Below are 14,389 nucleotides of genomic sequence, written 5' to 3'. Positions count from 1 at the left end.
GATTTTTGCTTTGTAAAATTGCCACAATATGTGCAAGAAATAAAATTGCTTGTTTTGGGCAACTCTGGCATAGGAGCTAAAGTAAAATTTAGTGGCACAATGAGGGTTGTTATTTTGTTTGTGTGGCTTTGTTCCAGGGATTGCTCATCATCTTCTCAGAGTATGACTAATGGTACCATCTGTTTTGAAGTCAGGGAATGTGCCATGTTTATACTCTTATTTTTTTTGCTGTCTTCTATGATTTATGCTATGGTTATTAGGTTATTTATTTACTTTAAAGAATGAATCCGTTTTTCACCTGGCTCTTTATTTGTAAGCTTTCACCATTCTGGCATTGCCATTGCAGAAATATTTATTTAGCTGGACTAATTTTAAAAATGAGGTGGAACTGGCCCATCCTCCGGAGTCCTTCAATATTCAAAGTTCTTGCTACTCAAAGTAGCACTCTCGCTTTGTTAACCTTCAGTGTATATACTGATATCTAGCTTTTTGGCCTGTTAATGTATACTCATTGTTCTAAACTCATGCCCATCTTTATTAGGATTGTTCCGTAGCCATATTCCTTATCATACTTAGCCATGCTCCTCTCAACATGGCCTGCTTCAGCCCTTTTCTCCCAGGCCTTGCATTAAGTTTGAAAGATACTTGTTCAACTGTGTGTTAGGTTCTCTGCTGTATTCTCAATCTTCTCCACTAGTGCATCTTTTTCTTCCCTACCTGACCATGCCTGCATTTTACCAGGTGACTTTGCTTTCCAGAAAGGTAGTATGTGTCTTATAATGGAGCTATGTTGGGCTTTTATGACAGTATTGATGCACGTCAGGGACTTTTGGTACATATCTTACACAGTATAACCCTCATAATAACCCTAAGAGATTGGTAGTTTTAATAGTCCCATTTTCAGATGAGGAAAATGAGACCTAAGCAAGTTATGTTTAATTTCTAAATTAAGATGCCATCAGGATGAGTAAGACTGTTCTCTTTCTAGGCATTCTCAACTTCTTCCTGAAATATTTTATTAGTCTTGTTTTCTTCTAACTTTACTAGCAGACTTACTCAAATAGTAATCTCTATTTGCTTCTTGAGCTTTCTCACTACAAAATTACTCTTAAAATATACTTTCTCTCCCTCAAATATCACAGGGTGTTTTTTGGTATAAAAGTTTCAAATAGGTCTGAGTGTGGTGGCACGCACCTGTAATCCCAGCACTTTGAGAGGCTGAGGTGGGAGGATTGTTTGAGGCCAGGAGTTTGAGACTAGCCTGAGCAACATAGCAAGACCTTGCCTCTTAAAAAAAAAAAATGCCAAATATGGTGGTGTGAGCCTATGGTTCTAGCTATCCAGAGGCTGATGTGGGTGGATTGTTTGAGCCTTGGAGTTTGAGGTTACAGGGAGTTATGATTGCATTACTGCACTCCAGTCTAGGCAACAGAGTGAGACCCTGGCTTGGAAAAAAAAAAATGCAAATAGTCAGAAAAAAAATGCAAATAGTAAGTAAAAGCAACCTTATACATCTTTTTTTCCCCTATAAATCTTTTACCTCCTTTTCTTATAAGAGTGATGTATTTCTTTTTAAACTCTTCCAGACATTTATATACAGTATACAGTAGGTACATTTATAAATATTGAGCTTGTTTCAAGATTTATTTTTACTTTAATGTGGTAAGAATACTTGCATGAAATTGACCCTTCTAAGAGATTTTTAAAAGTCTAATACAATATTGTTAAGTCTGAGTATTATGTTGTACAGAACATCTCTAGAACTTTTTCATTGTGTATAACTGAAACTATATCTGTTGATCAACAACTCCCCATTTTCTGTTTCGTGAGCCCCTAGCAACCACTATTCTGTTCACTGCTTTTATGAACTTGACTATTTTAGATACCTAATATAAGTGGAATCACACAGTATTATGACCTTCGCCACTGCCTTATTTTGCTTACATGGTGTTGTATACTCAAGTTTCATCTGTGTCGTTGCAATAACAAGATTTCCTTATTTTTTTTGGTAGTAGTATTCCATTGTATGTATATATGTATGTATATATGTACTTTTTTTACTCTACTACATTTTCTTTATCCATTCAACGGTTGACAGACATTTAGGCAGTTTCTACATCTTGGCTACTGTGAGTAATGCTGCAGTGAACATAGGAATGCTAATATCTCTTCAAGATCTTGATTTCATTGTAGATAAGAATCCAGAAATGGAATTACTACATTACATGGTAGTTATATTTTTAATTTTTAGAAGAACCTTCATAATATTTCCATAGTGGCGGCACCATTTTGCATTCTTCCAAATAGTGCACAAGAGTTCCAGTTTCTCCACATTCTTGCCAACACTTGTTGTCTCTTTTTTTCCATGATAGCAATCCTAACAGGTATGACGTGATGTTTCCTTGTGGTTTCGCTTTGCATTTCCATGATGTTGAGTGACATTGAGCATCTTTTCATGTACCTGTTGGCCATTTGTGTGTCTTCATGGAGAAACATCTGTTAAGTCTTAGGCTCATTTAAGTTAATTAATTTTTTGTTTCTTTTAACATTTTAATGTATTTAGGGGATGTAAATGCAGATTTCTTACAAGTGTATATTGCGTATTGGTAAAGTGAGGGCTTCTCGTGTACCCATCGTTCAAATAGTGAACATTGTACCCAATAGGTAATTTTTCAGCCCTCCCATCCTTCCCATGCTTCCACCTTTTGGGGCCTCCAATGTCTGTTATTGCACTCTTTATACCCATGAATACTGATTGCTTAGCTCCCACTTAAGTAAGAACATGCAGTATTTGACTTTCTGCTTCTGAGTTATTTCAGTTAGGATACTTAACTCATTTTAAATCAGGTTATTAGTTTTTCTTTTTTTGCTATTGAGCTGTACACTTCCTACATATTTTGAAAGTTTATCCCTTATCAGATAGATGGTTCGCAGATATTTTCCCCTATTCCATAACTTGGCTTTTCACTTCATTGATTGCTTCCTATGCTGTGTAGAAGGTTTTTAGTTTGATATAGTCCTCATCTGTTTTTGTTTCTGTTGCCTAAAATTTTGGCATCATATCCAGGAAATCATTGCCAAGACCAATGTAATGAAGCTTTTCCTCTAGAGTTTTACTGTTTCAGGCCTTACGTTTAAGTCTTTAATTCATTTTAAGTTGATTTTTGTTTATACTGTAAGATAAGGTTCCAATTCACTCTTTTGCGTGTTGATATCCAGTTTTCCCAGGACCATTTGTTGAAGGGATTACCTTTTCGCCATTCTTTTTCTTGGCGTCCTTGTTGAAGATCAGGTGATCTCATGTGTGGGTTTTTATTTTTGCATTCTTTTTTTTTTTTTTGAGACAGAGTCTTGCTTTGTTGCCCAGGCTGGAGTGCAGTGGCACAATCTCCTGGGTTCAAGAGATTCCCCTGCCTCAGCCTACCAAATAGCTGGACTTACAGGAGCCTGCCTTCTCTACAAAAAATAGTTTTTATATTTTTAGTAGAGATGGAGTTTCACTGTGCTGGCCAGGCTGGTCTTGAACTCCTGACCTCGTGATCTACCCACCTCAGCCTCCCAAAGTGCTGGGATTACAGGAGTGAGCCACTGTGCCCAGCTATTTTTGCATTCTTTATTCTGTTCCATTGGTCTATATCTCTAAATGTCTGAACTGAGATAAATTGGGATATAAATTGGGATGGCTCAATATACAAAAATCAATTAATGAGATCAGGTGCAGTGGTGCATGCCTGTAATCCCAGCACTCTGGGAGTCTTAGGCAGTCAGGTTTCTTGAGTCCAGGAGTTTGAGACCTCTCTAGGCAACATGACAAAACCCCTTCTCTACAAAAAAATATTAAAATTTGCTAGGCATGGTGACACGTGCCTGTAGTCCCAAATACTCAAGAGGCTGAGGCACAAGGATCACTTGAGCCCATGAGGCCAAAGCTGCAGTGAGTTGTGTTTGTAGCACTGCACTCTAGCCTGGGTGACAAGAGTAAAACCCTGTCTCAAAAAAAAAAAAAAAAAAAAAAAATTAATGAAATATAACACATTAACAAAATGAAGAATAAAAATTGCATGATCATCTCAATAGATACAGAAAAAGCATTTGATAAAATTCAATATCCTTTCATGCAAAAAGCTTTCAACAAACTAAAAATAAAGGAAAATACCGTCAACATAATAAGGCTATATATGAAATTTCATTCCAATTTATACCCAAGGATAAATTTTACTTGGTCATGGTGTATTTTACTTTTAATGTGCATCTGGATGTCCATTTCCTTCCCCAGATTTGGGAAAATTTCAACCATTACTTCCTTGAATAAGCTTTTTGATACTTTTTCTTTGTCTGCTCCTTTTTGGGATTACCACAGTGTATATATTGGTCTCTTAATGGTGTCTCATAAGTCCCTGAAGTTTCTTCACTTTTATTTCTTTTTTCTTTTTGCTCCTCTGACTTGTTAAAGTAAGCTGACTTTGAGTTTGTTGAATCTTTCTTCTGTTTGCTCTGATCTGTTGTTGAACTCCTCTGCTGCATTCTTCCATTAAGTTAGTGTATTCTTCGGCCCCCAAATTAGTGAGAAGACCTTCGCTAATTAACCTGGCCAAAGCTTTTTTGGGCCTCTCAAACTTTCATGTTTGTTAAAACTGCTGTTTATGTTGTTGTTAGCCCCCTGGTGTCTACACTCTGCTGGAGCCCATCAGTATTCCAAGAGAGGGGAGAAAGAAGTGAATTTGTTGGGCAATTCCTAAAGAAGTTGGAACATGTGACATGTGGTCCAACTGTTTTTCTTTCCAGGGAAAAGCTTGGAAGTGTTCTTTTTTTAAATCACTGTGTTAAATTGGGTAGAGGAACCGTGGCAAGTGTCTGAGTGTCCTTGGGTAGCTCCTAGAAAAATTGTAGTATTGGATATGTGGTCCTCCTCCAGGAGAAGTTAAGAGCTTCCTTTTTATTACTGTCCATTTGCTTTGTGTTGAGACAGGGTGAGGAGCTGTGGCAAGTACCCACATGCTACTTTAACCTGCCACCCTTGTTCTCTGAAACCCCCCCAGGTGCCTAATATATTCCAGGTCCTAAATGTCCTCAGAGGCAGATGAGATAGAAGATAGTCTCTCAGGCAGCACTCTAAAAAACTGTGTAATGTTAGATGTGTGGCCCAACTTTTTCACTCCTCAGGGACATGCTGAGAACGGTTTCCTCCTGATTATATATGTTGTGCCATGGGTTGGGATTGTGGTGAGAAAGTATCTCCAGTTTTCCTACTGGTTTCAATGTAGCTGGTTTTACAATTGCCTGGGATGTAGTGTCCCCTCAACTAGTTTCTGGGTTTCTCATAAAGGGAATTGATTAGTGTGTTACTGTTGAATTGCTGACTTTTTATAGGAAATTTATTAGCCTCCAATAAAAGTTAAAATGCACATGCTTTTAGATCTAGTAATTCTACCTTTATGTAACTATCTTAGGGAAATATTTGTATATATACACATGGGGTGTATACAAGGATGTTTATTGCAGCACTGCCTGTTGGAGGAAGGAGAATCCGGGACTTTGTATTCTTCCATCTTGGTGATACCGCTCTGGCTTTTATTTATGTGCATAAATAAAATCAGACTTAATATTGTTTAAAATTGACTTAACATCAGTTGTGTGCAGATTTTTTTCTATTACAATATCCTGGACATTTTACTGTATCACTATATTATGTAGACATAATCCTTTAATTTGCTGAATAGTATTCCAATACTATGATTTATTTAACCAGACTCTGATAAACTGCTGCAATTAGTGTAGAAACAGTGCTGCATATACATCCTCTCATATGTATATAAATATACACACCTCATATGTATATATACAAATATTTTTCTAAGATACATTGTACATAAAGGTAGAATTATTGGCTCTAAAAGCATGTACATTTTAACTTTTATCAGAAGCTAATATGTTGTTTTCTGACAATAGTGTATTAAGTCATTGTGTACCCATAGTCTTACCAGCACAGGATAATATCTGTTGTCTTATTTTTGGCAAGCTAATGAGTTAAAAAAATAAGAAGATACTATTTTAGTTTACATATTTTCATGTGATTATAGATCATAGGCATCATTTTCTTCTCTGAATTATTTTATGTATTCCTTGTCAGTTTTTCTGTTGGTTCATTGAATCTTTTTTTAAATTGATTTTTAGGCCGCTTTATATAAGATGGACATAACTCCTTATATATGTTCTAATATTCTTTATTTATAGCTTATTTAACTTTTCATAGGTTACATTTTATGTTGAAATTTAAAATTTAAATGAAGGCCAACTTAGTAATATTTTTCCCATAATGGTTTCAGAAATTTGTATCTTGATCTGGCTTTTAGTATTCCTATTTATAGATCATCATCATAGTTCCTCCACAAATCATTTTAGTTTTTTTAATTTATATTTTTTATGTTAACACTTTAATTGAGGAGGGGGCATATGGAGTAAGCTTGGAAATTAAACTTATCCATTAACCATCAATTATTGTGGAAACATTTAAAATGGTACTTTTATGATAAACTAAGTTCCTATATATATTGTCTATTTCGTGATTCCCTGTTCTTTCATGAAGCCACTGTCCTGCAGTGTTTTTGAACTGGCCAGCATTCATGTACAGATCTTTATGTGAACTTATATTTTTAATTCTGTTGGGTAAATGCCCCTGAGTGGAATGACTTGCTTAGCTGGTAGAGGTATATTTAACTTGTCAAGAAATTCTCAAACTGTTTTCTAAAGTAATTGATTGTATACCATTTCTCATTTTCATCCTTAGTGTATGAGAGTTCTCATTCTTTCATATCCTCCCCAGTACTTCATGTGGTCAGTCTTTTTAGTTTTAGCCATTCTATTAAGTGTAAGGTGGTGCCTTACTGAGGTTTTAATTTGCATTTTGTTAGTGACTGATGATGTGTTGAGCATGTTTTCATGTGCTTATTTGCCATCAGGCTATCTTGTGGTGATATAACTGTTCAACTCTTTCCCCTCATTTAAAAATTTTGATTACTTATTATTGAGTTTTGAGACTACTTTCTGTATTCTGGATATAAGTTCTCTGTCAGATTGTCAATATTTTTTCCAAGGTGTAGCTTGCCTTTAATGAACTTAGCAGTATCTTTTGATGAGCAGAACTTTTACATGTTGATGAAGTTTATTTTATAAATTTGTCATTTTATTGGTTCTTCTTTTGGTGTCAGATCTAAGGACTTCTTGCCTATTCCACAGTTGCAAAGGTTTTCTCCTACAAGTTTTATAGTTTTAGGTTTTGCATTTAGTTCCAAGATGTATTTTGACTTTTTTGGGGTATATTTCAAGATGTACATTAAAGTTCATTTATTTTTAAATGTTTATTATGAAATAATTATAATCTGACCAGAAGTTGCAAAATAATATAGAGTCCCATGTACTTTTCACCCAGTTTTCCTTAGTGGTGTTATCTTATAAAGCTGTACCACAGAATAAAAAACAGAACATTGACATTGCTATATTAACACAGAAGATTTCTCGTGGGCGGGAGTTTGGTGGTAAGAAGGAGCTGTGGTGGCCCACAGTATAGTGAAAGAAGCAAGCAAGGTAAAAAGAGTTTCCAACTAGGGTGAAGAGCCACCCAACAGGGTAGTTAGACCCTGAGCATGAAGCCTTTATGGACGCTAACCTCTCTGTGATCATCAAACATACTGTTATGGATGGAATGTTTGTGCTTCCCCAAAACTCACGTGTTAGAGCCCTAACCACTAGCATGGCTACATTTGGAAATGGGTCCTTTAAGGAAGTAATTAAAATTAAAAGAGTTCATAAGAATGGGGTCCTGATCCACTAGGATCAGTATCCTTAAAAGAAGAGACACCAAACATCTCACTTGCCTTCTCTCTGCACACATGCACTGAGGAAGGGCTATGTCAGCACACGGCAAGAAGGCAGCCCTCTGCAATGCAGGAAGAGATTCGTCACCAGAAACTGAACTAGTGGAGAGCTTGATCTTGGATTTCTAGCCTCCAGAACTGTGAGAAAATAAATTTCTGTAGTTTAAGCATATGGTATTTTGTTACAGCATTCTGAGCAGACTAAGTAAGGCACACATTATGTGATTTCTGTCCTTTGAAATATGTTGAGACCTAAATACTTGCAGTTAAAGAGACACTGTTAAATCCAGAGGGATAGTAAGCAGCTGTTTCTGGAGAGGAACTGCTACAATCATGTTAGAATGAAGTAGATTTTAGGTGTGAGATAAGAATTTTATTAATGAATAGTAATGTCAGTAACTAATTTCTTTATTGACAGTCATTTTATGTTCACAGGAATGTGAATCGGACCCTTGCTGTGAAGGAAATACTTGTAAACTTAAATCATTTGCTGAGTGTGCATATGGTGACTGTTGTAAAGACTGTCGGGTAAGGAATTCCTCCCTACTGGGAACAAAAAAAAAAAAAAGAAAAAGAATATCTGTATATATAAAAAAATTTTTTTGATATCTCCAAGTGAACACTTTTTTTATTTTATGGTCATGGGAAAATTTTTTATGACACTTGTATATAATTTTAAAGCACAATCTTTTATGTTAAATGGTCTGTTGAGATTGTTTTCTAAGTAGAAACATTTTTTTCTGATTTTTAGAGTAACATATGCTTGTTAGAAATAATTCAATAACACCAAAGCATAGAAAGTAGAGAATGAAAAGAGCTTCTATCATTTTATACTCTTCAGGTAACCATTGCTGATGATTTGTTAACATAATCACTTTTTTCTATATAAATGTGAGTGTATGTGTGTATGTGTGTTTTTAAGTGGATAAGGACAGATATATGGATTTTTACTACGTGCTTTTTTCAATATGACATTATAGACTTTTTTTCCCATTCATGTAGTAGTTCTATTATACATGGTTATATAAATAGTATTACCTGTACAGTTATATCATAATTTCTTTAGTCAACTAATGATAGACATTTTGATTGCTTCCAATTATTACTTATAAGAGAAGTCACTGGTACAGAATATTCAAAGTAAGTTTTTGATATACATTTTATTTATCTTTTCCAAATGTGCCGGTCTATATTTTTACCAACAGTATTATCAGATACTTATTTCCTTATGTCAATATTGGTTACTAGCAAGCGCTATACTCCTAGTTAATTCAGTAGGTGTAAAGGGTTCTTGTATTTTTATTTAGTTTGCATTTCTTTTGGTTACACATGAGGTCATGTTTCTTCATTTTCCATAGTTACAACTTACATGAATTCCCTGTTAGCCATTGTTCATTTTTCTATTGGGTTAATCTTTTGTTATTGTTAGAATGCTTTATGGATATAAATGCTGTGGTTTCACAATTTGATTAATTTGTGGACGTTGTCCTGATATATTTGTTTAATTTGAATCTTATTTCACTAGTTCCTTCCAGGAGGTACTTTATGCCGAGGAAAAACCAGTGAGTGTGATGTTCCAGAGTATTGCAATGGTTCTTCTCAGTTCTGTCAGCCAGATGTTTTTATTCAGAATGGATATCCTTGCCAGAATAACAAAGCCTATTGCTACAACGGCATGTGCCAATATTATGATGCTCAGTGTCAAGTGATCTTTGGCTCAAGTAAGATATTATCATTTATTATTGGTTGTTTTGATATTATTTATTTTTGATTTAGATTTTTTAAAAAAGGTAATGAAACATTATTGATAAAGTTGAGGCTCTGTTATTTCTCATCATATTTCCTTTCTTCCTTCTTTGGAGGCAGTCATGATTATGAATTTAATATGCACAGATTTAGTTGATGTTTCTTATTTTTACTGTCTATATCTTTTTATGTTTGGTGTAACATACACACACAGATACATATATAGTATCCTCTAGTTTTAATAATGTTGAGTTGTTCACTTAGTATGTTCTTGAAATTCATCTATATTGATATATCATAGTACATTTAAGTATTCCATTAGATAAATGGATCATGATTTAGTTGTTCTATGACTGATAGATATTTAGGATTTAAAAAAATTTATGTATTTTTTCATTTTAAAGTTCTTATTTTTATCAAGGGCATATGCATAAAGAGCCACATTACTATGTAATGCATATTATGAACAAATACGGACTGTTCCCACCTAGTGTTGCCATCACTTGAGGAAATTTTGCCTTTTTTGGCTAAGATTTTTGATAACTTCTGTTAGGTCTTCAGATAATCTCTTGGCAATGTTACATTTTGATTTTTTTTGTTTCAGGCATTAGTTATTAATTTCTCACTATAGAAGATAAGATAGTTTTCTTCCCATTATACCTATGCTCATTTTCCATTCTCCATCCGCCCAATATGGATTAATTGTAATTTTAGTTAGGGCAGTGTTGAATGTGTATTGTATAATGGCCACATTAATGCTATTCACAACTAAACTATATAGTAAGTTATAATTACTTTCCTGCCTTTTGTTTTTTCTAGAGTTACTAATTCTCTGTCTCCCTTCCTCTCTCTCTCTCTCTGTCTCTCATCTCTCTCTTTTGGTCTGGTTAGTTTCCTATGTAGTTTCCATTAATTGACCTTTATATTGTTAACCCGTGGCCTGATTGTGCCTTGAGTTGATTAGAAGCATCAGGTATTCTATTTATTTCAATTTTTGCAAATAAGTCTGAACGGAAGGCCTCTGTTCCTCTTCAGTCTTGACTGATTTCTCTCTCGTATTAGTTAGGGTTCTCCAGAGAAATGGAACCACTGTGTTGCACATTTATATATACAGTCTTATACCAGGTAACATTTTGGTCAGTGAGAGACTGCATATACAACAGTGGTCTCATAAAATTATAATACTGTATTTTTACTGTAACTCTTCTATGTTTAGATATGTGTAGATACCTTTTCTATGTTTAGATGCCATTATGTTACAATTGTCTACAGTATTCAGTACAGTGACATGCTGTACAGATTTGTAGCCTAGGAGCAATAGACCGTACCACATAGCCTAGGTGTATAGTAGGCTATACCACCTAAGTTTAAGTGCACTCTGTGATGTTTGCACAATGACAGAATCATGTAACAATTCACTTCTCAGATCATATCCTTGTTGTTAAGTGATACATTATTATAGATATATTACTGTATATGTAATCGAGGATTTATTACATGAATGTAATATTTATGTATACTGTATTATTTATATATATAATAAGTATGTAATATGTTACATATTTATTACATGAAAATCTAATATATTCTCCTGGAGGAATCTAATGTATTAGATTCATGTAATAAATCCTGCATAATAGCATGAGCCAATATATGAATTGGCTTATGTGATTATGGAGGCTGGTAAGTGTCAGATCTACATGGTGAGTCAGCAATCTGGAGAACCTGTATAGCTGATGGTATAGTTCCAGTTAGAAGTCTGGCAGGCTCATGACCATGAAGGAGCTAGTGTTTCTGTTCATTTCCAAAGGCAGGAAAAAAACCGATGTCTCACTCCAAAGGCCTTCAGGAAGACTTTTCTCTTACTTGAGGGAGGATTGGCCTTTTCATTCAAGTTTATAATTGATTGATGAGGCTCACCTCCAATAGGGAGGGCAATCTCCTTTACTCAGTCTATGGATTTCAATGTTATCTCATTAGAATCACCCTTACAGAGACATCCATAATTATATTTGATTAAATATCTGGGGATTCTGTAGTTGAGTCAAATTAACCCTACTACAGGGGGTAAAATTAATCCTAATCAAAAGTTCACTCCTTGTCAACTTGAAACCCATAGTTAACTTCTGAAACTATACCAAATCTCTAAATGTGGACCTTGTTAAGGTAATAGTTCCACCTACCATGATATAATACCACTATCCTGCATACAACTAGAACCTCACTAACCTCTTTCCCAGAAAAGGAGGTAAGGTCCTTGAGTGATGTTTATTCTTCTTCTTGATATCCCATAACTTAAATGCTCAGATATAAAGTTAACAGTACTTAAATATTATAATATCAAGTCAATAGATCTTATGTTGCATGATAAAGGTGTAAGGAATGAAAACATTATTTGCTAAATACATTTGTATATGTATACACACATACACTGTCTCCCTCACACACACCTATTCTTAATGAAACAGTCTTTGTTTCTGTAACTGGTCATGTGATTGTAGCTGGTATTTATAACTAACTTCTACCCATTCAGTATTCCCTTTGCCTTCAGCAAGCACATTAGCTGTCTGTGGTTCTTTACCTGTTTGGGTGACCCAAACTGTCCTGCCTAGATTGGGTTGTTGCCGTTGAACTTGAACTTAAACATGGAGCATAGTAATACGAAGAGATGCCTTAAGGGATCTCCTGCGTTCTAGACATACTCTTCCTTGCCTCCATTGTGGAGTAGTAGTCCAATTTCCCTTTGGTAGTTCAGATCAGTAATTCTACCTGGCATAGAAACTGCCTTCTTTGCCTGTTGACTCGGAGGTATGAGGAGTCAATGTGGCTGGGCCCCTGGTGTAATTTCTAGTTCAGTGGAATCATTTTTGCGGCTCCTGATGGTAGCATTCCTCCCTGTGGAACTAAGGCCTCTAGGCCAGCAGAGCATGAAGTCATGGGAACACAAAACAGGATTTTGCTAGTGAGTCACTGTGGATAATGGTGAGTGGTGCTCCTCCCATTTCTACCCCTTGATACCTGGACACATGAATCCTCTTTGTGGGAAAAACAGCATTAGATATTAGCTGCTGAGTGAGAGCATATACAGCCTTTTGGAGGACCTTGCCCCAGCACTGTAAGGTATTGCTACCTAGTGGCACTGTAACTGAGTCTCCAAAAGGCATTTCCACTGTATTGTCAGCCAACTGCTTCAGGAGGGTGGGGAAGGAACATAGTAAGGCCAGTGAATTCCATGTTCATGGGCCCATTGCCTTACTTCATTTGCTATCAAGTGAATTTTTTGGTCTGAAGTAATGCTGTGCAGAATATTATGATGGTGGTGTGGGGGGAATTCTGTACATCCACAGAAAGTAGTTTTAGTAGTTCACAGCAGTGTCGCTACAGGGACGGCAAATCTATGTGAAGGGTATGTGTCTATCCCAGTAAGAACAAAGCAGTGCCTCTTTCATGTTGGAAAGAGAGAAATATAATCAACTTGCTACCAGGCAGCTGACTGACTAACCTAGGGAATGGTGCCATATTTGGGACTCAGGATTGGATTTTGCTACTGGAGGATTTGGGCACTTAGCAGCAGCAATAGCAAGGTCAGTTGTTGAGAGGAAGTCCATGATGCTGAGTCTGTGCACACCTCCAACCCTGCCACTGTGAGTACTTGGTTCATGAGCCCATGGATGAGAATAGGTGGCTGGGGAAAGAATGAGTCATCCTCTCTACTTGATTATTAAAATTCTCCTCTGCTGAGATCACCCTTTGGCAAATATTCACAAAGGACACGAATATCCTTGCCATACCACCCAGTCATTGGCTATAGGCCATAAATTGGTATATAATCACGTCTGGCTATTCCTTCTTACACGGAAAGTGAACAGTCAGGTGGACTTCAGGGATGACCCAGAAGGGGGCTGTAGTGCTACACTCATCCACTTTTGGTTCTTCATATCATGTAGAACCATCTGCAAACCAGGTCCCTGTCTCCTTTTCTACTGTCACCTGATGGGTAGGAAATTCCCCCCAGGTCATAGGTGCTGGCCAGGAGAGAAAATGTAGTGTAGCAGGAATGGGGAGCAGCGGCATTTGGGCCACTTTTTTATGTAACTTGTGCCTTCCAGGCCCTGGTGGGGCCCAGTTACATATGTCCCACTTCCATTTCGTGGTGGAGTGCTGCTGCACACGCCCCGCTTTGTAGCTTGGTGAGTCAGATGACATCTAGTTTACGATGGGCTGCTCAGGTTGAATGGTAACTTGGTGGCCGATTGTTAAATGTTCAGTTTCTACTTTAAGGTCCAGTAGTAGACGAATAGTTGTTTCTCAAAAGGAGAGTAGTTATTCACAGAGGATCACAAAGCTTTGCTCCAAAATCCTAAATGCCTGCACTGCACCTGACCTATAGGGAACTGTCAGAGGCTCTAAACATTTCTGTCTGTCACTGCTGCTTCTGTCTGTCACTGCTGCTTCAAGCACTGTTTAATCTGCTTGATCAAGTGGCCTAAGAAACAGAGCATCTTACCTGACAGCAAGGACCTATTGCAGAATTTCCCTTTGTTTTGGGCCCAGCTCAAAATTAGCAGCTTTTTGGGTCACTGGGTAAATGGGCCAGAGTTAGGCAACCAAGTGAGGAACGTTTTACCTTCAAAAATCCAAATGGACCACCAAGTATTGTGCCATTCTTTTGGTTTTGGGAGTGGCCAGATGCAACTTCTCCTTACCCTTAGAACGGATATTTTGACATGCCCCACACCACTGGACATCTAGAAATTTCACTGAGGTAG

The 14,389-nt window shown here is 36.5% G+C and overlaps 1 protein-coding gene across 2 annotated transcripts in view; it reads left to right on the top strand.

The window, feature by feature from the left end:
* The window catches only part of ADAM9 (ADAM metallopeptidase domain 9), a 117,704-nt gene that overhangs the window by 48,351 nt on the left and 54,964 nt on the right, over positions 1–14,389 (top strand). For both annotated transcript variants that reach the window (XR_012513198.1, XM_003938130.4), the window contains exons 13-14: positions 8,310–8,402; positions 9,400–9,595. Coding sequence is in view for 1 of the 2 variants with exons in the window: in XM_003938130.4 (XP_003938179.2) it covers positions 8,310–8,402; positions 9,400–9,595 (289 nt within the window). In the remaining variant the exon portion in view is untranslated. The remainder of the gene's footprint in view (positions 1–8,309; positions 8,403–9,399; positions 9,596–14,389) is intronic.

This window comes from Saimiri boliviensis, chromosome 13, assembly GCF_048565385.1.
Source record: "Saimiri boliviensis isolate mSaiBol1 chromosome 13, mSaiBol1.pri, whole genome shotgun sequence".
In the NCBI taxonomy this organism is placed as follows: domain Eukaryota; kingdom Metazoa; phylum Chordata; class Mammalia; order Primates; family Cebidae; genus Saimiri; species Saimiri boliviensis.
This window is presented reverse-complemented; position numbering and strand designations above follow the sequence as displayed.